This window comes from Phoenix dactylifera, unplaced genomic scaffold (genome assembly GCF_009389715.1).
Source record: "Phoenix dactylifera cultivar Barhee BC4 unplaced genomic scaffold, palm_55x_up_171113_PBpolish2nd_filt_p 000026F, whole genome shotgun sequence".
Taxonomy (NCBI): Eukaryota; Viridiplantae; Streptophyta; class Magnoliopsida; order Arecales; family Arecaceae; genus Phoenix; species Phoenix dactylifera.
Genome location: NW_024067667.1, coordinates 1716139 through 1742653, shown reverse-complemented (window position 1 = coordinate 1742653; position 26515 = coordinate 1716139). Strand labels below are relative to the sequence as shown.

At 39.2% G+C, this 26515-nt stretch overlaps 1 protein-coding gene across 1 annotated transcript; it reads left to right on the top strand.

The window, feature by feature from the left end:
* Positions 1 to 581: 581 nt before the first annotated feature.
* LOC103696548 lies at positions 582 to 20641 on the top strand. The gene is made up of 9 exons (XM_008778219.4): positions 582 to 731; positions 815 to 880; positions 10542 to 10659; positions 11006 to 12018; positions 12979 to 13152; positions 13235 to 13351; positions 19457 to 19636; positions 19748 to 19794; positions 20081 to 20641. The coding sequence occupies exons 2-9, from the start codon at positions 833 to 835 to the stop codon at positions 20382 to 20384; spliced, it is 2001 nt and encodes a 666-aa protein (XP_008776441.1). The 5' UTR covers positions 582 to 731; positions 815 to 832; the 3' UTR covers positions 20385 to 20641.
* The last annotated feature ends 5874 nt before the right edge of the window (positions 20642 to 26515 follow it).

The following is a 26515-nucleotide window of genomic DNA, read 5'->3' as shown; positions in this document are numbered from 1 at the left end:
TTTTGCTTCATAAAATGTGCAAGTATCTTCGAAGTCCACCTTTAGCTATAGATAGTCAAGGACTACATGTAATAGTACTCCTAGAAATTAAATCATGTTGCACGAACTTGGCAATTAGGATGTGACAATCATTATTCATTTTTTTCTATAATTTTTTTATGAAAATGTAAATATTATAAAGTATCACATTTTAGATACAATTAGGTAGCACCTATGCTAATTAATTTATTATACTAACTTATAATTTCGTTAGCTGAGATAGAGTAATTATAATTAATATACTTCTAAGCATTACGATATTATGCTTAAATATTATCAATTGTTCTATGCTTAAACCTATTATAGTTATTCTCTTGTGTATACCATTTGTATAATATCGCTTGTAATTTGTTGCCAGTTATAATTATTCATCTAATTTATTTTAATTAAATACTTCATAATAAATCATATTATCAAGTATAATATTAATATACTATTATATAATATTATAACAATATTATAATGCTATTAAAATTAATTGCCTCACGAATCTCAACGTATAAACGAACTGGTGGATGGAGGACCCGACGGGGCAATATCCGCCGCTTTGATAGGGTACTTGGAGGCGAAGGAAACGCCCGAGGAATCTCGACTGGTTTTAAATAAATATACGGAAAGTATAGAGTCCCGGTACGGTGGTCTCGCCATTCCTTTCCCCTCCCCTGCCTTGTAGTTCCCTTCTCCCTATTTCGGTAAGGGTTTTTTTCGTCTCGATCGATCCTCTTTTTTATCTAGGGTTTTTTGATCTTCCTTCTGATTTCTTTTCTTTTGGCAGGCCAATAACCATTAGAAGATGACTGTCCAGTCGGTTTTCCGATCCCTGCGAGAGGTTTTCCCGCAAGTAAGTCACTGTTCTTTTCGTCATGGGATCGGTGCATTTTGCCATTTTTTGGAATTTAATTGCTGCCAGTTTTGATATTACTGTTCGACAGAGTTTAAGCAATCGAAAAAAAAGGAAAGAAATTCATGCTTAATATCTTCAAGGGGCGTTGCACTCGTACATCGATTCAAGGGTCGCGAGACCCTAGACGTGCCTTTTCTCCTTTACAATCTGTTTGCTTATTCTTTTTTTTTTTTTGCAAAATTCTAGAGTCTCATAAACGTAAGCATGATCGGTTTCATGATGAACTCCAAAAAAAAAAGATATTTCTTAAAGTTTGGCTTTCACTTTATGTTGTTAAGTTTTTTTAGTTTTCCCTTGATCGCTTATTTGACATAGGGGTTCTTCATGAGACAAATTAATTGTTTTATAGTATGGATTTGGTTTTTGGTTTCTTTTTGCCACTGGTTCAATTGGTACTTATCATTTTAAAGCAACTGGTTTGTAATGGATTGTCAAAAAGCAAATAGGAAAAAAATCCTATATGCATAAGAAAAATTACAGGGATTGCAGATTCCTTGCCTCGAATAGCTGGTTTGATAATTTAATCAAGTTCTTGCAGATAATAATATGAATCCTATACTGGATTTAATTACTTCTGTTGAGGTTGATGGTCAGCTTATCAAGATTTTGACTTTTTATTCATCAGCTTTTATGATAATTGGATTTGTATATGTGTTTGTGCATTCATGCTTCTCTATTCCATCTAAAAGTATTATAACTATACAGAATAAACAGTGAAGAATTGATAGCTTGTTTGCTTGGATTCCTTTCTCTATGTGTTGGTGCTATTTGACGGTAGATTTCCCATCTCATGCTCTCCAATGTGCAAAAGAAAGAAAAAAATAGCTCCTTCATGAAACCAAAGTTATAAGAATTCCACCAACATGCAATCTTCCTACTCCTTGACCAGACATCTCCAATGTCGTTTGAGATTATGTATGCACATAAGCACTTATCTGCTTGTAGTCTTTGCCAATCCTCTATAGTGCATACTTGGTAATCTTTCTCCTTGAAGGAGAATATCTACCCACTATGGAGTAAGATACGTGCAAAAAGCAACAATAAAGAGCTCTCATAGAAAAATTGAGAATAGAACTAGAATTTTAATTCAAGATGCTCTTTACAATGGTTAGGCACCCTTATTTATAATTGTAGGAGTCTTTGAACCTATCCACAAATGTGTCCACATACCTTTCCTAAAAAAGTAAAGTAGTTTCATAAATAAAAGAAAAATATTTCCTATAATATGTCTCTTGATGGGATAAAATTTCGGACTCATCTTGATGTCAACATGTCTTATAACAAGCCTCTTGATTGCATCAGATCCTTGACTCATCTTTATGTCAGGTTTCTTTTTTCCAATTTTTCCTATATTTTATTGATATTGGTTTTATGCAATTACATTTTCAAGATTATTTTCCAATCTGTGATAGCCTTCTAGAACTAACTTAGGCTTGAACAAGGTTCGCCATCTTGGTATTGGATCTCGTACCTGTATCATGCTGGAGCAATGTCAATATGCTCAATACAGGATCAAGTCGATGTATCGAATCTTAGTACGACCCCATGTCGAGTTTCGGTTTGGTACTTGTATGATATAGTATATTCGATATAGGGCGTTATGCATCGGTACTGTGAACTATGTGCTTGAACCTGATATTGAACCTTCTTATTTTTTGGGTCAACCTTTGACATGTATTGGTTCAAGTACATATCAGCCAAGTTCGTGAAATGCCATCATTCCCCACAGATTGGAGAGATCTTGTTCGGGAGTTATAAGAAAAGTTCACTATGCTACCATGAACCATCTAGTTCAAGGCGTGTTGTACCGACCGAGGGTGGACTGGCACGGTTCCGACCCTCCATTTGAGATACTGGGGAGGGCAGAGGAGATGGAGAATGGGAGAGAGAAAAAGAGAGAGAGGGAGGGAGGGTACCAACCTCAGTTAATTTTTTCAAAATAAAAAAGGTTCCCTTTAGGACCTATGTTTCAAATGAACCAGTAGAACTGGAGAGTGGAACCCTTCCTCCGCCCCTTTGCACCCTCCGCCAACCTCCTTCGGCCATCTATCTCTCTCCCTCTCTCTCCCTCTCGCTCTCCTCCCTCTCTTCCTCTCATGCGTCTCTCTCGCTCTCTCTTTGTGTCGGTACGGGCTCGACATGGAATGACGTATCAAACCATGCCCTCGGGCAAACGATACGGGCCTTGGTACTGGCACAATGATCCTTGGTTATAAGCTTTGTATTTCTCCGACATAGCAGGGGAGAGGTTCATCAATTCGACATCTGACATCCAAGAATCTTCTATGGCTAGCTTGTTTTTCTATCTAAGCAAGTATTGAACATATACATAGGATGTGGTTCGAGTGGTGATGCATCATTCATTGAGAAATCTACTTGACTGGATCGTTGGGTGTAGTTGTTGGCAGTTAAGCTAGAGCCGGAAATTGATCCTTACATCAAGAGGAGACAAAAAGATCTACAACTTAAGAAATAAGAGAGATATCATACCCATCAGGAAGCTCCATGTGATAGTATTTATCGTCGATAATTTTGCTAGGGCCATATTTCATTGTTTTAAATTGTTGTAGGTTTTGATAGGAAATCTCTCGAGAAAATGGGCTGACTGTGCTGACCGTGTGTATAGCAGCTTCTTTGCATTTGATGTCATGCTCCTCTAGTTGCTTCCTAATATAGTCATGGATATTTTTGATATGATCCACCAACTCTTCTGTATCATAGTTGATGAGCTGGGTTTTTTGTAGTGACATCAGACTGGACACACTGTTTGGTGTTCTCTCATACACGATCTCAAATTGACTTTGGCTAGTAGAACGATCGCACGAGCTATTATAAATGAACTTGGCTTGAGGAAGAGCCAAGTCTCAAACCATAAATTTGTCTTGTATGAGGCATCTGAGTAAATTTGTAAGGTTTCTATTGACAATCTTGGTTTGGCCATCCATTTAAGAGTGGTAGGCACTTTTCAATTGCAATGTTGTCCCCAATATTCTCCACAGTATCCTGCATAAGTGACTCATAAATTTGATATCATGATCTGAAGTCATAGTCTTGGAATTTTCTTGCAGCCGAACCATCTCTCCAAAGTATAAATCTACCGCATGTGAAGCATTCGTCATCTTTCGATAGGGGATGAAGTGAACCATCTTGCTCAACCTATTCATCACTAGAACATGGAGACAAATCCGCATGGTATTTTGAGGCAATCCAAGGATGAAGTCCATGAGAATTTTGATCCATGGAACTGCAGAGACAGGCAAAGGTGTATAAAGACATGTTCTGCACGACCTTTAGCTATTTGGAAGATTTGACATCTCATCACAAATTGCATCATGCCATGCTGCAATTGGGGCTAATAATACTCTTCTTCTACCAAGGTTATGGTTTGTGCTGTCGCTCCTAGTTTTCCAAAGTATAGTTCTTGGATGATTTTTGAGATGCAAAGTCGAGTTACAAAGAAGAGAAAACCATAGGTAAGAGAGAATCTAGGGGTTTCTCCATGCTCGAAGGAAGATTAGATAGCTCCAAAATATGTATTTTTTTTGTACAGGTCTTTTAGTAGGTTGAAACACACTACCTTTGCAGGGAGTGTACCAAGTAGAATATGTTGGCAGCTAAGTGCATTTGCTACTCAGTTCATCGTGCTGGACTTGTGCTTGATCATAAAGTTGAACTATTGGAGAAATGCAACCTATCTTCTATATTGGTGATTAAGACGGTGTTTGCCATTAACCAAGGATAATGCCTTATGCTCAGAGCAAAGAGCAAAGTCATATTGTTGGAGGTACAGCTTCCAATGTTGCAAGGCCTACACAATAGCAGAAAATTTTGCATTGTAGATAAAGTAGTTGAGGTAGGTTTTGTTTAGCTTTTTGTTGAAATAGGCATTGTTCAACTTCTTGATAAAGAACTATGCTAATGTTGACCTTTGATGCATCACACTCTGCCTAGCAATGTATGCCGTCTCGGTACCTGGCTCCATACTGGTGCCACCATATTACTATGTTGGTAAGCCCGGTACGAAGCCGGTTCAACTTTTCGAGTGCCGGTACACCATCCGTACCGTGTATCGATACCGGACCAGTATAGTAAGACATTTCCGTGCCGTCCGGTTCGGTACGGTATGTCATATCTTGCTACCTAGCAACTTTATCAAAATCATATTAGCGCTAAGATGGTTGCTTGCATCATTAACAAACTTTCAATTTGTAGAAGTTATTTTCAGCATTAAGCATCCATATGATCTTTCCTTGCTTCATGCAAGTTGGTGATAAGGGCTGTGATGGAGAAGCTCTTGATAAAGCGCTGATGAAATGTTGGAAGGCCATGGAAGCTAGGAACATTGTGGATGTTTCGACAAGTTGGCGATTCTCTGTTGGCTCTTACTTTCTCCTTGGCAACTTGGATGCCATTTTTGAATACAACATATCCCAGGAAGATCAATTTGGGCACCAACCATGAGCATTTCTTGGAGTTAACATACAACTTCTTTGGGCATTAGGTTCCAAGCACTTCTGATAAGTGCTCAGTATGTTTGCAAGAATTGCAGATGTACATAAGTATTTTATCAAAATACACAACTACAAATTTTTCAATAAATGGCTGAAGTACTTGATTCGTGGCTCACATGAATGTGCTCGGGTATTAGAGATTGAATGGCATGACAAGCCACTTGTAAAGCCCATCATACATTTTAAACAAGGTTCCACTTATTGCCCAAGCATATTCAAATTTGTTGGTAGCTTGAGCAAAGGTCAATCTTGGAGAAAATGAGGGCTCTTGCAAGTTGGTATGACATTATCATCCAATTGAGAGATGGGACATAACTACTTCATCGTGATTTTTTTGATGGCGTTGCTAACCATGCTTATTTTCCAGGTTCCATTTTTCTTTGGAGTGAGCAGGGTTGGGCACAGTACAGGGACTTAAACTCTCATAGATTGAGTCTGTGTAGAAGCTTGTTGATTGTGCCTTTATAGGTCTACCTAGCAACTTTGTCGATGTTAGGTAGTGCCAAGACGGGTGCTTGCATCATTAACAAACTTTCAATTTGTGAAAGTTATACCAGCTTTGAGCATCTAGATGATCTTTCCTTCATGTGGTTTGTGATAAGGGCCACGATGGAGAAGCTCTTGATAAAGCACCGATGAAATGTTGCGAGGCCATGGAAGCTTGAACATCGTGGATGTTTCGACGAATTGGTTATTCTTTGATGGCTCTAACCTTCTCCCCATCAACTCGGATGCCATTTTCGAATATGACATATCTCAGGAAGATCAATTTGGGTACCACTCACGAGCATTTCTTGGAGTTCACCTGCAGCTTCTTTTGGCGCTAGGTTCCAAGCACCTCTCTTAAGTGCTTAATATGCTCGCAAGAATTGCAGATGTACACAAGTATGCCATCAAAATACACAACTGCAAATTTTTCAATAAGTGGTTGAAGTATTTGATTCATGGCTCACATGAACGTGCTTGAGTATTAGAGATTGAATGGCATGACAAGCCACTTTTAAAGCCTATCATGCATTTTAAACACCATTCCACTTATTGCTTGAGCGGATTCAAATTTGTTGGTAGCTTGAGAGAAGGTTGATCTTGGAGGAAATGCAAGGTCTTGCAAGCTGGTCTGACATATCACCCAATCGAGAGATGACATCACTACTTCAATGTGATCTTTCTATTGGCATTGCTACCCATGCACATTTCCAGGTTCCATCTTTCTTTGGAGTGAGCAGGGTGGGCATGGGGACTCAAACTCTTGCAAATTGAGTCTTTGCATAAAAGCTCATTGACTTTGCCTTTATACCTCCTCATACTCCTTTGGCACCATGCGGTAATGAAGGAGATTCAGCAAGTTGGCACCAAATACGAGGTCTATCATATGTTGGATTCACGCATAGGGGGTAGACCTCTAGGGAGCGCATCAGGCAGCAATTGTCAAGCTCCTTATTGGGTGCTGGATTTACACTAGCCTCTTCCTAGTGGTTGATCATATAGAGACCACCCGAGCCCTTACTTCACTAAGGAAGCTTTTGATAGTAAGGAGACTTGGAATTTCCTTCTTTGGTGGGTTTCCTCCTTCATAGGTTAGAGCATGATCTTTACTCTAGCTTTGCAAAAGATGTGTCTTATCTTCCATCATGGATCACCCTTGATCAAATTACTAAGGGTGAAGTAACATATGGCAAGCATCCATCAGTGTTACGTCATAACATATGCTATCAACTTAAGTGTCACCAATAAAGAAATTAACCAGGCAGTGTTTGGAGACTATTACCTCACTGCCTTTTTTTGAATCAGGCAAATGTGTATGGCCAAGATGCTTCTCTGTTCTTTAGATTGAACTTGTAATGACGTCTAGAGATATAATATTTTTGCACTGACCTGCTATCAATATTGATGTTGCAAACATGTCCAGTAGTTATGCAGATTGCAAAAAATGTTGGTTCAAAGTCAATCTCTTCGATTTTATGTGCATATTGTCATTCTCCGCAAGATGTTGCTTTGGTCTTGATTTACTTCAAGCTCGATGGTGGGTTCATCTCCTAGTTTGTCATCATGGACGGGTTCGCCAACTCTTAGTGATCGATGATGTGCTCTTCATACTCGCCATCATCATATGCATCAACAAGGTAGATTACAGTAGTGGGGCATTGGTGTGGACCAAAGTTGTGCGGGAACTGGTGGTCGAACCGGTTTTCTAGCGGCATGGGTCGGTATGCCCCTATGTCGTCCTGTGACGGGTCCGTACCGACACAGTAGAAGAGGTGGGAGAGAGGAAGAATCGAAGAGAGAAAGAGAGAGAGAGAAGAGAGAGGGAGGGAGAGAGAGAGAGAGGAGGGTGGCAGACATCTGGCAGAGGCCGGCGGAGGGCCAGGGAGCCGTGCGGAGGGGCGGAGGAGGGGTTTTGCCTCCGGTTCCCCTGGGTTTCGCTTTCAATTCTCCTGTTTCATTCAAAATAGGGTCCTGGAGGGGGTTTCTTTTTATTTCAAAAAAATTAAGTGAAGTCGGCAATTTTCGCGACCCTCTGTTGGTCGACCATCACCGTCCCTCTCTCCTCCTTCCTCTCCCTCTCCCTCCCTCCCCTGCTCTCTCTTTTCTTCTCTTTCCTTCCGTCTCGGTTTTTCGTTTTGGTTGCTGGAATCATCCCGGTCCATTGTCATATGGCTTGGTACCCCCAAACCGAGCTGTTCGGGACGATTATACTGAATATTGCATGGACACTCGAGAGCATAGCATCCTTGATCTCCATGATTAGAGAAAAATGACAAAGTATGTGTCATGTGGCATAGTTTGTGATGATGCCTCGCTCGACATGATGGTTAGTGGTCTTCTTGTAGTGCTAGACTGGATAGTTTTAGGATCCTGTAAGAAGGAAGTGGTAGCACGCATTGTGGCACGTGCATTGTTTGATTCCCTTGTTGCTATTTGGCCTTGTTGCAGCTTCTTTGCATGCAGCATCTTGTGATAGGCATGACATGCTGCATGGTTTCATTAGCGATCTCATCATATATCTAAACTTGTATTAAGATAATGAGTTACGTGGGTTTTTTCATCTGCATGTGGGCTTTCATAGCAAAGAGTTTGAAAACTCCTTGGAGTCGGTTTAGATGCTGCTTCATCTTTGGCCAATTGGTGATTATTTTTCCAATGCTTAGTCAAGAGCATTGGATTTTCTCCCACCACATTGACGCATGGCCTTGTAATTTTAAGGTCACAATCTTTGGGAACATCCATAGCTTCAAAGAACCTCTTGATGGTGGTGACCCAATCAAGGATGTTTCTTTGGATCGAGTTTCTCATGAAACTCAGGAATCATGGCTTTGATGCCAAAGAGCCTTTGATGATCTTGTGAGACTCTATCATTAAGCAGGGGAAGATGAACAAGCTCTTGATTTAGAGCATGCCTCAGAAGATGCATTGATGCTGTATCATGATCCCAGTCCAATCCTTTGAGGCGGCAACCATGACCAAATGCACAATGATGCTCCACCTATAGTTAAGCTATCTCTTGCAACTACTGGATCGATCTTTGATGAACCATGGCTTCAAGCTCCATGTAGAACACCATAGACAAAACAAACATGCTTTGATAATAAAATAGTGCGCACAATAATCTTTCTCTTTGAAGAAGATCCACTCAACAATGGAGTAGCAATATAGGAGGAAGAAGCAATAATAAAGAACTCTCATAGAAAAATAGAGAATAGAACAAGAAATTTCATTGGTTTCAAGATGCTCTTTATAATGGCTAGGCATCTCTATTTCTAGTTGTAAGTTCCTTTGAATTACTCAAAAATGTGTGCATTTGTTTTCTGCTTAAAAGGTAAAAGAATTTTATAAATAAGGAAAAAAGAAATATTCCCTACAATATGCCTCTTGATTGGATAAGATCTTTGACTTATCTTGATGTCAATATTTCCTATAATATGCACTCATCTTGATATCTGGTCCTTCCACATCTGCCTGTATTTTATCGATACCGGCCTTATTCAGTTAGATCTCCACGATTATTTATCAATTTGTAGCAACCTTCTAGATGACTTAGGCACAAACCCAATGTCGAACCCCATCATTCCTTATATCACCCTTCGGCATACATTGGTTCAAGTACATATCATCCAAGTCCATGACATGTGTATGACTCAAGCATGTAATTTTTGTAGCTTCATCAGGTATCCTTGGATGTGCAACCAAGAGAAATAAAATCCTCTCAACAAACCACAACTACAATGTTAACTCCTGTATTCAATCATCTCTTTTCAATCAGGCCACTCCAAATTCCCCATTAAAACATTTACTATCCAGCATGCCTTATGTGTCCATGGCCAAAAGACTTTCTATGTATCTTCACTGCCAAAAGAACTTACTATGTTTTGAGCAGATCCTGTGAACACCCAAAAAAAAGAATAAAACAAGAAAAGAAAGAAAAAAGAACTCATTCGATCTCACTCAATCTCTTATCTTGATCCAGTGAAGGATACACACATGCATGCACACACACATATACGTACCCATATGTAGGGAACATGGAGGAAGATGGGAAGGACGTGCGAAATGATAGAATCATCTAAGGGTCAATATGTAACGCTAGGAATGCTGAGAGTCAGGTGGCTATTAGTGTGATTTGACCAACCCAAAACAAAGTCGATCCAACTTAATAATTTCTAGCTCGAACATAACTTGGATTGAATCAGTTAGGTCATGTCTTAGGTCGAGCTTTGTGTTGTACTGAAATATATTTGAAATTTGCATAAAAATATTTGACATATTAGCAATAATATATTTTTGTACTAAATGATTTATCTTTTGCATTGCATTTGTTGCTAGGTACCTTCTTTCTTTGCATCATGGAATAATTTATTTATTTATTTCTTATTCATTCAATTAGATTCTAGGAATATTCTGTTCATTTTTATTATAGTTTATTCTTTATTATATTCATTTTATATACTGCTGATTTATTTAATAAATAATTACTTTTTTGTCTTTTTTGCCCCCTCCGTTCTCTGTATCACAGGGTTTTGTACTTCTGAAAACTTATTCAGTTTCGGTTTATGCCTTGGAGTGACAGACCTTGTTTTTTCTTTCTTCAGGTTGATCTTCGTATATTAAAGGCTGTTGCCATAGAACATCCTGAGGATGTTGATGCTGCAGTTGAATTTATTCTTTCAGATGTTTTACCAAATGAAATGGAAGGTTTACGTGCTGAAGGTAAGACTGATGATCTATGTTTGATTATTTTTCATATCCAGATGCACGAAAACAGCATGATGCCTGCTTCTTCTGAATCTATATTCTAGTTTTTTTTTTGCATTGCACCAGCTTGTCCTTTAAAGAACTATGAGATTATTTTCTATGTTGATTTTGAAACTATAGTTGGGATTAGGGTTATTGGCTATGGTGTTTTTTATTTTTTTTTGAGATAATTTATGCGTGCGTGTCCTTATGTGCAATAGGTGCATGGACGACTCTAATGGTAGGTTATGATTTGCAAGTGTGTTGTTACATGTTTTTTCAAATATCATGCCTAATGGTGGGTTATGATTTGCAAGTGTAGTTGGGCTGGGCAAGCAGGCTGTTCCAGTGGGACATGAAGAAGTTGATGAAGTCAATATGACTCTGCTTACAGAAGGAGATTTAGCAAGACGTGGAAGAGCTTCTGATCATGATACAGATTCTGCTGTTGTCAATTCATCTGGTATGGTGGAAGCAGTTGATGAAGCTTCACAAGTTGGATATGCAGGTGATCCAAAGGAACCGAGTTTTTTCATGCCTTGTGCTGAATGCTTTGAAGCAAACATTTATCCAAGTCCCCATCTGTTACCAAATTTAGTGGATAATAGAACTGGTTTCACTTCTGATGTGAAGAATGATGCTCCTCATCTTGACGGCTTCCAGTGTAAAACAATGGTTGATGCTGACCTTTCTGATGCCCATAGTGAAAATAACTCCGACAAATTAACCTCCAATGCCAAACTTGAACAGGATTCTTTGGGTGAACACCTTCAGTCTTGCATGAAAGTAGCAGAAAATGCGAATGATGCTCTGCATCTTGGTGAAGATTTGTACGAGTTGAATGCTAAAAAATCCATTGAAGCTGTTATTTCCGATGTTAAGAATCCTTCATCAGCAAATGTTGAAAAGAATCCAGATCAATTGGAGTATGGAGCTGCTTTAGAAGTTGATATTAACCATTATGCAAGTGAATCTGAAGTGCAACAATCCCAATTTTCAGTTGAACCTGCTACGAGTCAGGCTTTATATGGGTTAGTAGCTAATGATACTGCTGCATCTACTTTTATCTCTGGTGAAGATACCTTGCAGATGGTTTGTGAGAAAAGCTCTGATTTTATGGACACTGGTGCTGGAATACAGAAGGATATTGATGGTACTAGTAGCGAAGATGAAGAACAGCAGTCGAAGTGTTTATCCAAGGGTGGTACTGATTTGTTATCTATCGAGAGTGAGCTGCCTTCTGTTGATGTACCATTCACATTAGCTACTCGGTCAGGCCATCTTATTAGCATTGAGTTTCTGGAAGAATTTATTACTGATGCCAAAAACAATAAGGTACCACGTCTGCCATTTGGGTGGTCAATGTGCAATTACAGCAGTTTTTCAGAGCAAGAAAATTATACCAAAAAATCTATCATTGTGTAGGAGATTTTTAGTTAAATCATCTATAACTCAATTTCCCTGTGTAATAAATTGTTAAGGGGAAAATCCTTCCTTGGAGTTTTCTTGGATTAGAGTTCTGCACTATTGCTGACCCAATATTGATGGGAAAGTCTTGGATGAAGAAAATGATTATGAAATTGTCCTTGGCAAGATAGTATTAATTGAAAAAAAAAAAGCTATGCAAGAGAGAAACTACTCTTGGTTTTAAAATTTTTTAGGTTGATAATCATTATGGCCCTCTTTAATAAACAAGATCTTTCAGTAATTGTCCTGTGAGTCCTTAACCTTAAACTTACTTTTATGGAGCCTTATAGTGGTATAACTTGTGATTTTACATTCTTGCTATTATTGTCATTTGTCATTATGTTATTGTATATGTGAATTGAAATACATCACAACAAACAAATAGTGAGGATCACTTGCATAATAAAATTTACAATATATATATATATATATAAACAAAGTCCATAATAATAGATGATTGGACATTAAATTTATAAATAGTTGAATAAAATTTTAAAAATACAAGAATAATTATAGAGGAGGAGGGCTGCATATCTGGGGCTTGGGCTCATGGTGGCCACTGTTGTGCCCACTGTGTAGCCTGTCTACATGCAAAGGTGTCCTACACCCCATGCAGGGCAGTTAGGAGGCTGCATATGATTCCTTAGTTATTTTTTCCTTGCTGCAATTTTTGTTTGTATTAAAATCTAACATTTTCCATGTCGCATTCATACAAAAGTATAAATAAACTGTAAGAATTATAGTTTTTGCTGGCAATATTTTCTGTTTTATCTAGCAGCAAAAATGTTGCTGCAAGGGAGCTTTAACATCTTTAAGAAAATGGTGCAGAAAAACTTGTTGTCTGCCAAGGAATTGGTGACTAATTTGATGAAAGAGGTAGAGCAACTTGAGGAGAGGGCCAAACAGACCAAGGAGGAGGCCTTGACTGCTGGTCAAGATATTCTTCTCCAGGTGGATGAACTCAAGCAGATGTTGAAGCATGCAAAGGAAGCAAATGACATGGTTGGTTGTCTTTGTTATTGTTGTTTTTGCTTTGTTGATTGCTTGAAAGGGAGAACTGAAGCCATTTACTTGTATTTTGCAGCACACAGGAGAGGTTTATGGTGAAAAGGCTATTTTAGCAACTGAAGCTCGGGAGCTTCAATCTCGACTTCTCAATTTGTCAGATGAACGGAATAAATCTCTTTCAGTCATTGAGGAGGTGCACTTCTGAGTTCTGACATTTGCTTATGTTCCTACAGACATACTAAGAAATGCTTATGTCTACTCTTTGATCTGAACATTCGCACTTCCTGATTTTTTTGGTTTTCTTCTTGGTTATCCGTCTTTGCTATTCTGTTCAATTTATTGAATTTTTGAATGCATTAGATGGATTCTCCAATCCTGACATCTCATTGATGATGTCAAATGTTGTGTTATATTATGTGGAAAACAGTGGACTAAATGTTTTGAATGTATTCCTCATAGAAGGCCTTTTGAGAAGGTAGACAAGGTGCGGCTTTGAGAATCTTAACAGTGTATTTGAACTTTCCAAAAAAATTATACGTTTTAATTTAGTCTAGTTATCTTTTAATCTTAAAAGATTGAATTTGCTTTGACATTATATTTTCTGGTAATTGTCTGTTGCTTTTCTGTTTCTATATTGCTTCACTGCTTGAAAGATGTTGCAGTTTTTTTATTTTAATGTAGATTTTTTCTTGTTTACCAGTATGGGTAGAGAAAGTTGAAATTGATAATGAGATGCCTCCAAGTATGGAGGCTTCTAGAGTCCATTGGTGTAGTCTCATCATCTTCTGCCACATGGGGTTGTAAATGTCTCAGGCGAAATGTGTAGGCAACAGATCAAAAGTCTGGACCTGCCTCCTTAGGTGGCTACCACTATGGCTCACCAAGATGCATCAGTCAAATATATTTCATTTCTAGTATTGTTGAATGTAATGTTTAGTAATATTGATTATTTTCATTCAAGATGATTGCGTGGCTTGTGAGTAGCTGGTGAAAGCATTGGATGTATCACCATACTTGTTATGCGTATGATGAATCTTTTGTAAGTCGAGGACTCTCCAACTCTTTTATCAAAGTTAAGATACTATAAAACAACGTTATTAATTCTTTGTGAGTTGTGTGCTGACCTAACAAGCCTTAATCACTTGAAACACTTATTGCGGAGTTAAGATGCTAAGAAACAATCCTCTTAAGTTAAAAAACTCCAGCTGGTTAGCCCATTTAGCCAACCTGCTTGCTGGTCCAGGTAACACAACCTAAAACCCATTTAACTAAGCTTTTGTCAGACTTACAAGCTTAAATACTTCATAGATCATAGCCTTCTGAGTTGCCAAACTGGCAATCTTTGTTGTCTTCCAGGCTTTTATTCAAATAAGCTCAATCCATTCCCAGAAACATAGGTGTCTGTCTTGAGCTCCAAGAGCAATAACATAAATATTTGACCACGAGAGTTTCTTTGCTCAGGTGCTATTAATTATATCCATACATCATGACATCATTCAATTTTTGATCCTTTGCCTTCAGTTGGGCATATATCAAGTTAACAATGTAGTATAAGCACACTCTAGATGATAACTTGTTGACCTGCTGTAAACATATCAAAGCGATGTAACTGTCATACTTCTTTTCTTTCCCTTCTTGCGAAGCTATACTTGTGCATGCGTGTTGTATGTAGGTAAATGTATACATATACATTATATATATGCGCAAGGTTTATACTGGTGGGACAGCAGGGCATCCTACTGTCCCGAGTGTTGGAATGGGGCTCTGTCCCAGGTGTAGGGATGGGATTTGTCGGGCGGGAGGTGGGACATCCACCATCCCCCCACCACCCCGAGTGATGGTACATGGGGTGTCCTATACCAGGGTATTTAAAACCTAATGCTTACACACCTACATGTATATGTGGATGTTTATACTACTGCCCACCTTGCTATCATGGGATTTTTGGAACCAACAAGTATTGCGTTTTTGTTTTCAGAAGCTGTTATGGGTTCCTAAACCTGCAGCTTGCTTTCATGATCTAATATGTTAATTTAATTAGTCATATAATTCACCATCTTTTATGGATTGAATAACATACTTTGTAGGCAGTCAGAGCCTGGAAGTTGCTTGGCCTTTTACACTTATGCTTTGCTAGGCAATATCTGCTGTTTTTTCTTACCACCTTAGTAAAGATCAAACATGTCCATGGACACCATTTGATACATCCAAATCGTGAGATTTAATTTCTTGTGATCTTTCTACAAAGTATCTTAATGCTGTTAATTATTTTTCTTTATTGTCAAATGCAAAAACAGTTGCTTTGATATGACCATAATTTAATATGATGTTTGCTTAAATTCTACCCTTGTCTTTTCATACTTTAAGATCTAATTAGCTTTAAAGTTCAGAACTTATAAATTGGAAGAATTAAATCTGAGAAAACAAGAGACCTGGGACCAATTCGTGCCATCTAATTGAATCATCCATATACCATATCAGACATCTTCTTTGAATATATTTGCTATTGGCACCTAAAGGCCCTATATGATATATAGGACTTTACTCCTAACCCTCTTTATGCTGGAATAAACTACTCCATGCTACATGGTGGAATAGCTTACTTCAGGTACGAGGGAAAGGTAGCACTAGCAACTCTTTGAATGCCCTATTAACCTGTAGAATACATTGTTTACTTTTCTAGCATGTGGCTAGTTGAAGTAATTAGTGGAGTAAAGGGGCTTTTATTCTATTTAACCCTCCTTTATTCTGCAACCAGATGCAACCAAATTAGTTTTGGAAAGAAAAAATAAATAATTATGTATAAATTACAATTTTTGGATTTTTTCTTTATTCCATTTAACCCTCCTTATTTCTACTATTGTATAGTAGGCCCTTGATGACATGATACCCCTTCTCCCAAAATATATACCTAGTTTTCTTCAGTGTACAGACACTACAAAAAAATCAGGCATTGCTGATGCTTTTTATTGCCTATACCGATGCTTATAAGCGTCGTTAATTTTATTACCGAAGCTTTATAAAGTGTCGCAAAAGCATCGGCAATGTGAGAGTGGAAAAAAAAAACTGCCGACGCTTTTTAAAGCGTCGCTAACTGCCGACTTTTAGCGTCGCTAAAGCATTGCTAAAGGCCGACGCTTAAAAGCGTCGTCTTTTAACCACTAATATTTTTTATAACGCTTTAAAGCATCATTATAATTATTTTTTAAAAAAAATATTTAAAAAGATTTTAAAACTATGTATACATTCTGCACATATCCATCAACGGAAGGTTTTCTTAACGGTTTCTAGTGGATTTGAGGAGGTAGTGGCCCCCAATGGGGGGGTTAGGATCAAAAACTGCTCAAGGTTTCCCAAAAAATAAACCTGTTGAGAGTTATCAACAAGTATATTTATTTGTTAAAAAAATCCAAATTCTAAATATACAGATCCTTGTGTACCTGCTCATGGGCATCATTACTTGAGGAATTGAGAAGCTTAACAAAAATCGGGACAACCCCATGATCTATCACAACCTTGGTGTTCTCTGAGGTCCCTGAGGCGATGGCGGTGAGCGTGCAAGCTGCTTCAAAATGCTCAAATTACACCCAGTAAGTACAAGGATCAAAATAAATAAATCAAACAACAGCACAAACAAGTATGAGCAAATCAAATTTTTTCGATAGAATAAGTTGTGACCTGAAGTTGGGGAAAACACAAATGAGAATATATTATTGAAGAAGAGGTACCACGAAACCATTAAAAATGAGAAAAAAGAGAAATCTTTGATCAATCAAATACCTATAGAAATAAGTTTTCGGAACTGTGTGGTTGCCTCCAACTGAAGCCTGCTGTCGTCCGAATAAACCCCTACCACCATAGCCGGAAGGCTCTCCAGCTGCGAATTCATAGAAAAACAAGAAAGGATCGTGAGCTCCAAATCCCAATCCCTAGACCTACAACTAGGAAAACCCTAGCAAACCCATCGATCGGGCCAATATAGCGATCCAGGATCCTAGAACGACAAATCAAACGGGCAAAGTAGATCACCTTCTTCTCGAGGGTGGTGTGGATCGAGGAGGGGGGAAGGGCTGGGCCTGCATGGCCTCGCGGCGCTTCTTTTGGAGGCTCTCCTCCCAACGGCTCTTCCGGATCTCAACCATGTCCTCCCTCCGACAGCGGCCCTCCTCCGCATCCACCGCTACCTTGTACTTGTTCCGGCTGATGGAGGTAGTACCAGAAAGGGGGGTTGGGATGATGGAAAGGAGGTTGGGATTAGGAAGGAAAGGGGGGTTGGGATGATAGCGGCTGGGTTAGAAGGGGTTAGAGATTTTGTTGTGGAGGCGGGGGCCGGAGGGGGGGGGGGGCGATTGGCCTCCGACTACACTTTCTAAAGCGTAGTCTTGTGGAGGGGGGCGATTAGGCCTTCGTCGATGCTTTTTAAAGCATTGTTTTTGGGGACGATTAGGCCTCTGACGCTTTCTAAAGCATTGCTTAGCGTACTAAGGCTTCCGACAACGCTTATAAGTGTCGTCGTAGCTCTCTTCCCACTTTCGCCACTTAAAAAAGCGCCGTAATATACCAACGCTACTTATTAGCGTCGGCAAAATTTGGCGCGATGACTAAATTAGCAACGCTTCTCCATAGCGTCGGCGGATCACAGTCGGAAAATCCTCCTTTTTTGTAGCGAGATCTATCTCATTACAATTTGTGCACTTTAACTTTGCTGCGTCATTTCTGAACAGTCTAGTGTTGTTCATTTAGGCTGCCATCGATATTATAATGATCCCACCTTTCTTTCCTCTTTTCTCACATGCGTGCATCCAGTGACGTGCACCAGAGTGGTTGAGAGCAATACAACAGCTACTTCCATGGGAACATGTCAGTTCGTGTATCTGCTTGTAGAATCTTATGGGTATCATCTTTTGCTGTCCTTCCATTTGTAACCAGCAGTCTTCATTGCCTCCTTAAGCCTCCTTAACTCTCCGTGCTGACAAATTTGCTGTTTGCTTGGTTTTCCTGCATATATACCATGGGAAAGTTTTGAGATTGCCATTTTGGATGACAATGGCATATATGGGAAACAAATACATTGACAGGCTACTCCTGTTGTATATATATTAGTTATTTTCTACTACAATTGTCTCATTAATAACTTGATAGGATCCCACTCCCCTCCTCCCCCACCAAAAAAAAGAAGAAAAAAAATTGTGATAGCTTTTACAGTTTGAGTGCATTGATTCCTTATGATGAAACTCCTTGTAGCACTTTTGTATTGGGATCTAATGAACATCCAGAATTTTTTTTAACCATCCATTCTCCTTTTCTATCCATTTGGCACAGTGTGCGGTATTTCTGTTCCAACCTCTACCAGCCATTAAGTTGAAATCTAAATGCTAATCCTCATACCACACTTACCTTATGACTTTCCTGCAACTACTCTTTAACAACATGAGAGTTCTGTAAACTCCAGGCACGTCAAGGTGTTCGTAACCACACCAGGAGCTGATTCAGTGATTTGGAGGTCCCAGGAGGACGAAGTGAGTGGTGGATAAGACCTATATGCCTCTACACGAACTTCCCTAGAACCTCATGTTGAAATAGCAATCTTGATTATCCTTTCATTCTGTTCGCTAAACATAACTGGTCTGGTTAAGTGTCTTTCCTCCCAGGAGATTTCCTTGTCAGAGTTCCACTAGGAGTTTTTTGGGGAATATTAGTATCCTAGACGTGGCAGCTTCCATAGAAGTCTCCATGCTGTATATCTTTTGTGAACATGGTGGATACGTACATACATACATATATTAGTACCTACCTACCTACATACCTACCTTCCTTTTTTTCGGTACAGAAGTTGCCAAGCCTTTGATGTTAATATGATGATGGATTTGAGAAACTTGAAAATCCAAGTCTGAAGTAACATCATATGTTGTAAAATTTATCTAATGTTGTTTATTCTTCTTCTTGTTTTTTTTTCAAATATCTTCTTTTTTAGCTGAACTTGTCTAGTTCTCATAATGTGAAGATGATCTTTGGTTTCATATAATATGTTGAGCTTTTATTAGCCAATATCTTGAAGAGGGTGCTTATCTCCATTCTCTGAGATGGTTTTAAATCTTTGTTTGAAGTATTGAGTTTATAATGATTATTTTGTTATATTTTTTATTTCGATGTTATGCCAATCTGACTACTAAGGGTTAATGTAAAAATCCAAACTTCCTTGTTTTGAGTCTCTTGACTGTTTGCATATTGTTTTTATGTCCAAACATGTTTTTTTTCATTAACTTAGCGATATTGAAGGCTGTCTACCTCATACTAGATCCGCCAAGCTCTTGAAGCACGAAGATCTGCTGCAGAGGAAAAAATGGCAGCAGCTGAGCAGGAAAAGCTTGAAAAAGAAGAATTGGCTCGAAAGGCTCTTCATGAACAAGAACTCATCAGGGATACAATAGCAGAAGAGTCAAAAAAACTGCAACAAGAGGCAGAGGAGAACTCCAAGGTCTCATATTATGCTTTGTGCCCACTGAATATCCTAGTAAAATGATGTACATCTATTGGCAACTAATGCAACTAATCAGCCATTCTTCGTGCTCTTATTACTGTTATGCAGTTGAGGGAGTTCTTGATGGACCGTGGTCACATTGTTGATGCATTGCAGTAAGCTTTTGTGTTTTTATATCTCTTTAGTTGTTTAATATTTTTAAAGTTTAATTCTGTTTGACTACCCCAATTTTTAAATTATTTATGTTGAAGATCAGTTTCTCGTCTTCATATTGAGTTGTTTTTATCTAAAAATTTATAATCCCTAGCAACCTATGGAGCTATCACAATATGGTGATAATCTGCAGTTTTATGGATTTTTTTGTCCTAATTTTGTGGATATGACGTGTTTCTAGTGAAGTTATAATTAAGCTTACATGTGCTGTTTTTCTGTCTTCTTAAGAGGTGAAATAGCTGTTATCTGTGAGGATGTGATGTTGCTCAAAGCAAGAGTTGATGGCCGCATACCTCCTAGTAAATCACAAAGATCACCAACTTCCAGCTTGGCATCGTCATCCAGTTCGTCATGCCATGAGAGTGTACATTCATCAGATAGGGTCCTCAGTCATGTGGAATTAGATGACCAAGATTCCTCAAAGGGGCAGCAGCAAGAAAGTAGCAATAATAATGATGCGGAGATCTGTGTTGGTCGCAAGATCTCTGTGCCTGCAGATGATGATTGGGCATTTTTCGAATTTGAGGGTTAGACGTACAGCTGAACCCTTAGCAAGGATGCCAGAGACAGCTAAGACTTGATGAAGTTTTCCTCCAGTTTTCATGGCATTTACTCGGTTTCTCTGGAAAATGAAGTGTTGGAACATCAGCTCAGAGTATTTTATATAAATAATTGATTGTAAATATATTGTCGCATATAGATTTCTATCTTTATTTCAAATCTGATTACTAGTTAAATTGAAGTTAATGCAGAGCAGGAGTTAAATGTAAGGTCTACCGAATTAGGCCCTGTTTGGGGAGCTATTGGCAGTAGAGCTGTTAGAAGTAGAGCTTTTATAAAAAGCTGTTTGCTGTTTGGTAACTACATTTTTAAAGTGCTGTGGTGTTTTAACATTTGTTTGGTAAACAAACTGAAAAACTACTTTTGTATAACAAAATGACCATAAAGGACATTACTAGTATTATACAATAGTGCATAATAAAATATAATATATATTAATACATAAATATATGATATATGATATAGTATAATATTAATGTAATGTAATATAATATTATTATAATATAGTACTATAACATTGTATGCTATAGGATAATAATTTAATATAATATTATATTTATAGTATAATATAATAATAAATGTATAAAATATTATAATTATTAGTATAAATTAATTTTTCACTCTTTTTATGACCATTTATCTTTCTAACAAATTTTCTAGTTAGGTGAAAAAATTGGTTAAATAATTACTAATATTTATTTTTATTTATTTATTTATTATTTTATTTTATTAAAATATATTTATTTATTATTTTATTATTTTATTTATTTATTTATTTATTTATTCATTTATATATATATATTTATTTATTTATTTATTTTTTCTTTCCTTTTCTTTTTTTCTTTTTTTTTCCTTTTCTTCTTTTTCTTTCCTTTTCTTTTTTTTTCTTTTTTTCTTCTCTTCTCCTCCTCCTTTGCTTTGTTTCCTTCTTTTTCTTTCTTCTTCTCCTGCAGGACTGACGACGCTGGAAGGGCGCTGGGCTGCGGCGGCTGCGGGAGGAGGCCCGAGAGGGGACTAGGACGGTAGGCCTCGGCGACTGCGGGGGGAGGGGGGACTCGGGAGGGGGTCGGACGGCGGGCCGCGGCGACCGCTGGGGAGGGGCGGCCTCGGGAGGGGGCCGAGACGGTGGGCCGCAGCGCCTGCCGGGGAGGCGGCGGCCATGGCTGCCCCTTCCTCCCCTTCCTCTTTTTTTTGCTGTGGTGGGCCGCGGCGACAGGCCGCAGCGGCGGCTGGGGAGCGCGGCCACGGGTGGCCGGCGTGGTGGCTGCCATCGTGGGCAGTCACGGGCTGCCTCCCAAAACAAAGAAAAAAAACAAGGAGGGCCGGCAGCATTGAGGAGAAGAAGGAGAGAGGGAGAGAGAAAGAGAGGGGATGTTGAGAGAGGAAGAGGCGGTGGGATTGAGATTTTTGGGAGGAAAATGGAACTTTTAAATGGAAGTATTTTGGTCAAAAATACAGCTTTTTGACAAAGCTGAAAACAGCGTTTTCGGAAAGTTCCAAAATGAAGCTTCTTCCCAAAAGCTGTTTTCAGCTTTCCACAAAAGTTGAAATAGCTTTTCCAAAATTTTACCAAACATCAATTTTTACTTAAAAGTACTTTTGGAGGGTCAGAAAGTGCTTTTTGGCCCTCCAAAAGCTCCCCCAAACAGGGTCTTAGTATTGGTGCTTATACTAGCCGGTAATCAGTTTAGTACAAGTTTGTATCGTGTTATTCCAACATGTGGAGAAATAGGTTGAGCCGGAGAGGGAGAAGGAGAGATTGAGGGAGGGAGAGAGAGTGGCTCGAGCCATCGTGGAGGAGCTTTGGATTTGGCAATGGGACCATGAGAGAGAGGGAGAGAGAAAGGTCAGAATAGAGAGAGAGGTCGGGGCTATCTTAGGAGAGTTTCAAGAGTTCAGAATATGGTGATAGGGGGGAGAGAGAGAGAGAGAGAGAGAGAGAGAGAGAGAGACCTAGTTGGAGGTCTTGTCATTGTGTTATAGCATTGTTGTGGACCTGTGGTCTAATGTTGTTGACTCAATGGAAATGGGGATTAGAGTTTCAAAATTGAGCGATAGTTTGAACTATGTTGGTAACCGGCGGATTTGGCTTACCTCGAGCCGGCGGATTCGGCTAACCTTCCTTAAATGTTATATGGTAAATAAGTTTGACGTATAAAAATTGACTTGTAAGCGGTCATGTCTAGTATATGGCTCTCTCTTTTTCCTTGTTTTTCCCTATGACATATGCTATGCTTGTTTTCATTTTGAATTCTTACCCTACTTAAGAATTACTTTGAATTAAAAAATCTATTATAGATGAAAATTCAAAATAGAGCAAAATTTAGGAGTCATTGCTCTGATGTTAGTTTGGCTTTTATTCGTGGGCAAGAGTTGCAGGATATTATTTTTAAGGTATGGTGTAGTAAGTCTTCCAAAGAGTAAGCTGCCAAACTATTTGCTCCAATCAAGTTGCAAAGCTATTTAATGCAAATCAAGCTGCCCCTAATTAGCTATTCTTGGCCAAAGAGAAATGACTATAACTGGCTCAATGGCAATGCTTGATGCACTTTGGCTTTTTAGCATTGGCATTGGGATTTTAAGGTGATAGGTGGTGTATATAGGGCATGGGTACACATTCACCACAGCATGTTGATCTGCCATTTCTAGCAATTTCACTTGAGTTGCAAAGAACAATTCAAATTGAATTGAGGCAATATTTTCATATTCACTTTTTCTTATAGCGTTGCTTCCAATTGTCATTACCATTATACCACGCGTGTAGCCTAGCCCAATGACAGAGAGTCCAAGATCCTGCAAGAGTGAGCTAACTCCCACAACTCATTCTCAATTCGCATAACGGGCTGCAACTCGCTTGCATGAAGCTGGAAATACTAGTGATTACCGATCAACAAGTGCTCACCCAACATGGGTCACAATTGTACATAACAAGAGGCCGAAGGCCCACATCAACCGAGCAATGGCTGATAGCCCAAAGCAAAGCTCAACAAAGGCTGAAACATGAGATAATGGACATCCTCATCCAATCTTCATGAGTCCTGAGATAGCCTTTTCTCCTACACCATGGAACTCCTCGGCTCCGGAGTCGGGATGGCAAGGAGTTAGGACCCCTCAATTGTGAATTATGTGCCCATACCAACTCTATACCTGTAACAACCTAGGACCTCACCCAAAATGGCTAGCCAGAAGTTACTATTTGGGTTCCTTGATCATGTATAAATACCCAAGATCTACCCAACGAATAACCGATGTGGGACTAAACACACGTCCGCACGGATCCTCACAATACCTATCTTGGAATGGGGTGGGGCGGATACGGTTAGATAGGGTAGGTTGGATGAGTCTGGTTGGGTAAAACATGAGCATCAGCGACACTTCCACATCAAAAATATTTCTCCAGTGTTTCATTTATTTTATTAGGAAAACAAGAAGACTCAAGTAGAAAAAAAATGATTGTTCCATTTCTTGAACACGTTTACAGACACATACTAGGGGCTAGGGTCAGCATTATCGGCATGGAGCACATGGTAAAATCACAAAAATAAATTGACTTTTTTTTTTGGAAACAACTGAAAGGTCGCATTCAGCTTTTATGCTTGATATTTTGGTGTATAATTTCCTGCAATTATTTTCAAATTTTGGAAAACAAAGACCAGAAGAGTATATGACATGACTAAGGAACATGTCCTCCCAAATTTTTTCAGCTCGAGCCAAGCAACTCAAGTTGGGGTGATATGCACAAAATCAAAGATTTTCTAAGGACCTGTTTGGATGCCTCATTATGTCATTTGTGGACAAAGCCCAAGAACAGTCGGAAGTTTAGGGAGGAGCAGTAACTTACGAGAAGAATTTTGTTGTATTGTTTCCTATCAACGTTATTTGTTGTGCCGTGCCATCTCAACTCGTCCCATAGATAATAAAACTAGACTATCCTTTTTCGAGAAGTTGTAACCTTAGCAGCATGGAATCCGAATTTTCTAAGGACGGAGATCACTAGTATAAATAGAGGTATCGTAATCAATTATCTCATAGAATTGATGAAAGAAAAGAGAATTTAGAATGTGACATTTGAATTTCATTATCCTACTAACAGGTCCTGTTGAATGGGTTGAAGGAGTTTTTTCTTCTCCCCGATCATATCAATGCTTCATGCCATATATATAGTCATGAAGGCCTTCATATCCATGCCTATTTATGTTTTAGGATGCTCGACGGAATAGAGCTTCGTCCATGTTTCAACCATTAGAGCACTATTTTTTTCTTCAAGGAAAACCATCGGAGCATTAATCGACCATTCATATACGTTGAAGTAACCAAATGATCATGAGAAATAAACGAAGGCCCTCAGATTTCTAGCTCTCGGAATGCAATATGAATCGGACAACAAGCTATTTTTTGTTCAATTTATGATGGGATACCCCTTTGGGATATCATGCTTTCAGAGTTGCACTGAGACAGATGAGGGATCTCTCCCATTTCTATGGTTACATCCCCCACCCCCCAAAACCCTAAATAAAGCTACAAACTGACCTTTTCCCCTCATCAGAATCTGTTAGGTATGGTACATAAAATCAGAACCTTTCCACCACCAATTTAATCCCAGTTCTCATCTACAAACCTTAGAAATCCACAGAATTTTTCAGTCTGTAGGTTGAACTCTCCACACAAGGCTTCCCTTCCCAAAAAATGTGCTTAGCTATATATACCAATGGCTGATCACAGTAAGTAGAAAGCTTTGCTTCCATTTAACCTTGGCTTAACTGACTTAAGTTGTTGGTTTGGTGGAAGTGGAAATGGAGGTAGCTAGGCATTGTTGTTACGCCAGCACACGAGCATGGAGATGCAGGCCCTCATGATATACAGCTTCCCCTTCTGTTGCCTCACCATCCTCCTCCACCTCTCCAGCTTCTGCCCCATCAGATCCAACAATCCTGCTCTTGTTCTTCCACCAAAAAACTCTCTCCAGTCTCCACCCCACTGAATTCTGTGGAGATAGCTAGACAACCATAGAGAGAATGACATATTTATAGAGAGATGGAGATAGAGATATATAGAGAGAGAGCGAGCGAGAGAGAGATAGAGAGAGTTCAAGCCTTCCACTCCTTTACATTACCTGAGTTCCTTTCTGGTAGGAGCAAAAATAAGATTCCTTCCTTCCATTGTAGTCTCTCTCTCTCTCTGTGTCATATCCTGCACCGCATGCGTTTGTGGTTGAATTGGTTCGTCGTTGAGCTCGTGATCTCACCCAGCCAATAACTTCTCGTGCATTATGCCAATCACCGACACGCATTCTTCTGCGTCAGGTGCGGCAACCAGAGCTCGGGCAAGAAAAGATTGGGGTTGTATCTTTCTTTCACGAAAGAGAATTTTTCTTCCTTCGCACGGATCTATTATGAGATTATGCAACGATCGATCATGTTGAGATCTATGCAGTGGATAAATCAAAAAGTATTGGAATGCTTTAAGATCTATACTGAATAGTGAATACGATCCGATGGCCGCCTCCGATCAATCTTCTTTTTTTTTTTGCTAAACCCGATCAATCTTCTTTAGCCGGAAAGAAACAACCTGAAGCCGCGTGGGTGTCACCATCTTAACGTGCCACCTACCCCCCATCCCTTCGCACTGCGACTTGACTACATATATACCAACTGCATGGGAGCCTAGGCTAGTGATCCCATGCACACGTGCGAGGAGATGTGGCACTCGGGTAGCTTCTTAGCACGGAGGCCCCGTCCAGTTCATTTGCTACTTGTGCGACTCGTGTCAACTTGGGCCCCACCCCAGGCTGTATGATTGTAAGCGTGGGGGTCCCTAGCCACGTGTCTACCATTACAGTGCCTCGTGGCCTTGTCTCCAAGAGGAAGATTAAGAGGCCATTGATATAACAAGAGGAGGAAGGACACTGGGCCGGTTTGTTCTAGACAAAATTATTCTGCTGCAAATCTAAGATGAGGAAAGAAAAGGACCATGCCTACAGGGAGTATAAAGGAAAAGATGTTCGTTTGCTTTGGCGCAGGTGTGAAGTGTTGTCTCAAGAGAGAAATTATTGAACCCACCCTAGGCTTCAGTTGAAATTTAAAAAAGAAATAAAAGAAAATT

What these genes read in the sequence shown, in the direction of transcription:
- LOC103696548 (XM_008778219.4), top strand. Translation starts at nt 833, where the DNA reads ATGACTGTCCAGTCGGTTTTCCGATCCCTGCGAGAGGTTTTCCCGCAA. An exon ending in TGCGAGAGGTTTTCCCGCAA is followed by an intron (nt 881 to 10,541) that starts GTAAGTCACTGT and finishes TTCTTTCTTCAG; the next exon opens with GTTGATCTTCGTATATTAAA. An exon ending in GGAAGGTTTACGTGCTGAAG is followed by an intron (nt 10,660 to 11,005) that starts GTAAGACTGATG and finishes TTGCAAGTGTAG; the next exon opens with TTGGGCTGGGCAAGCAGGCT.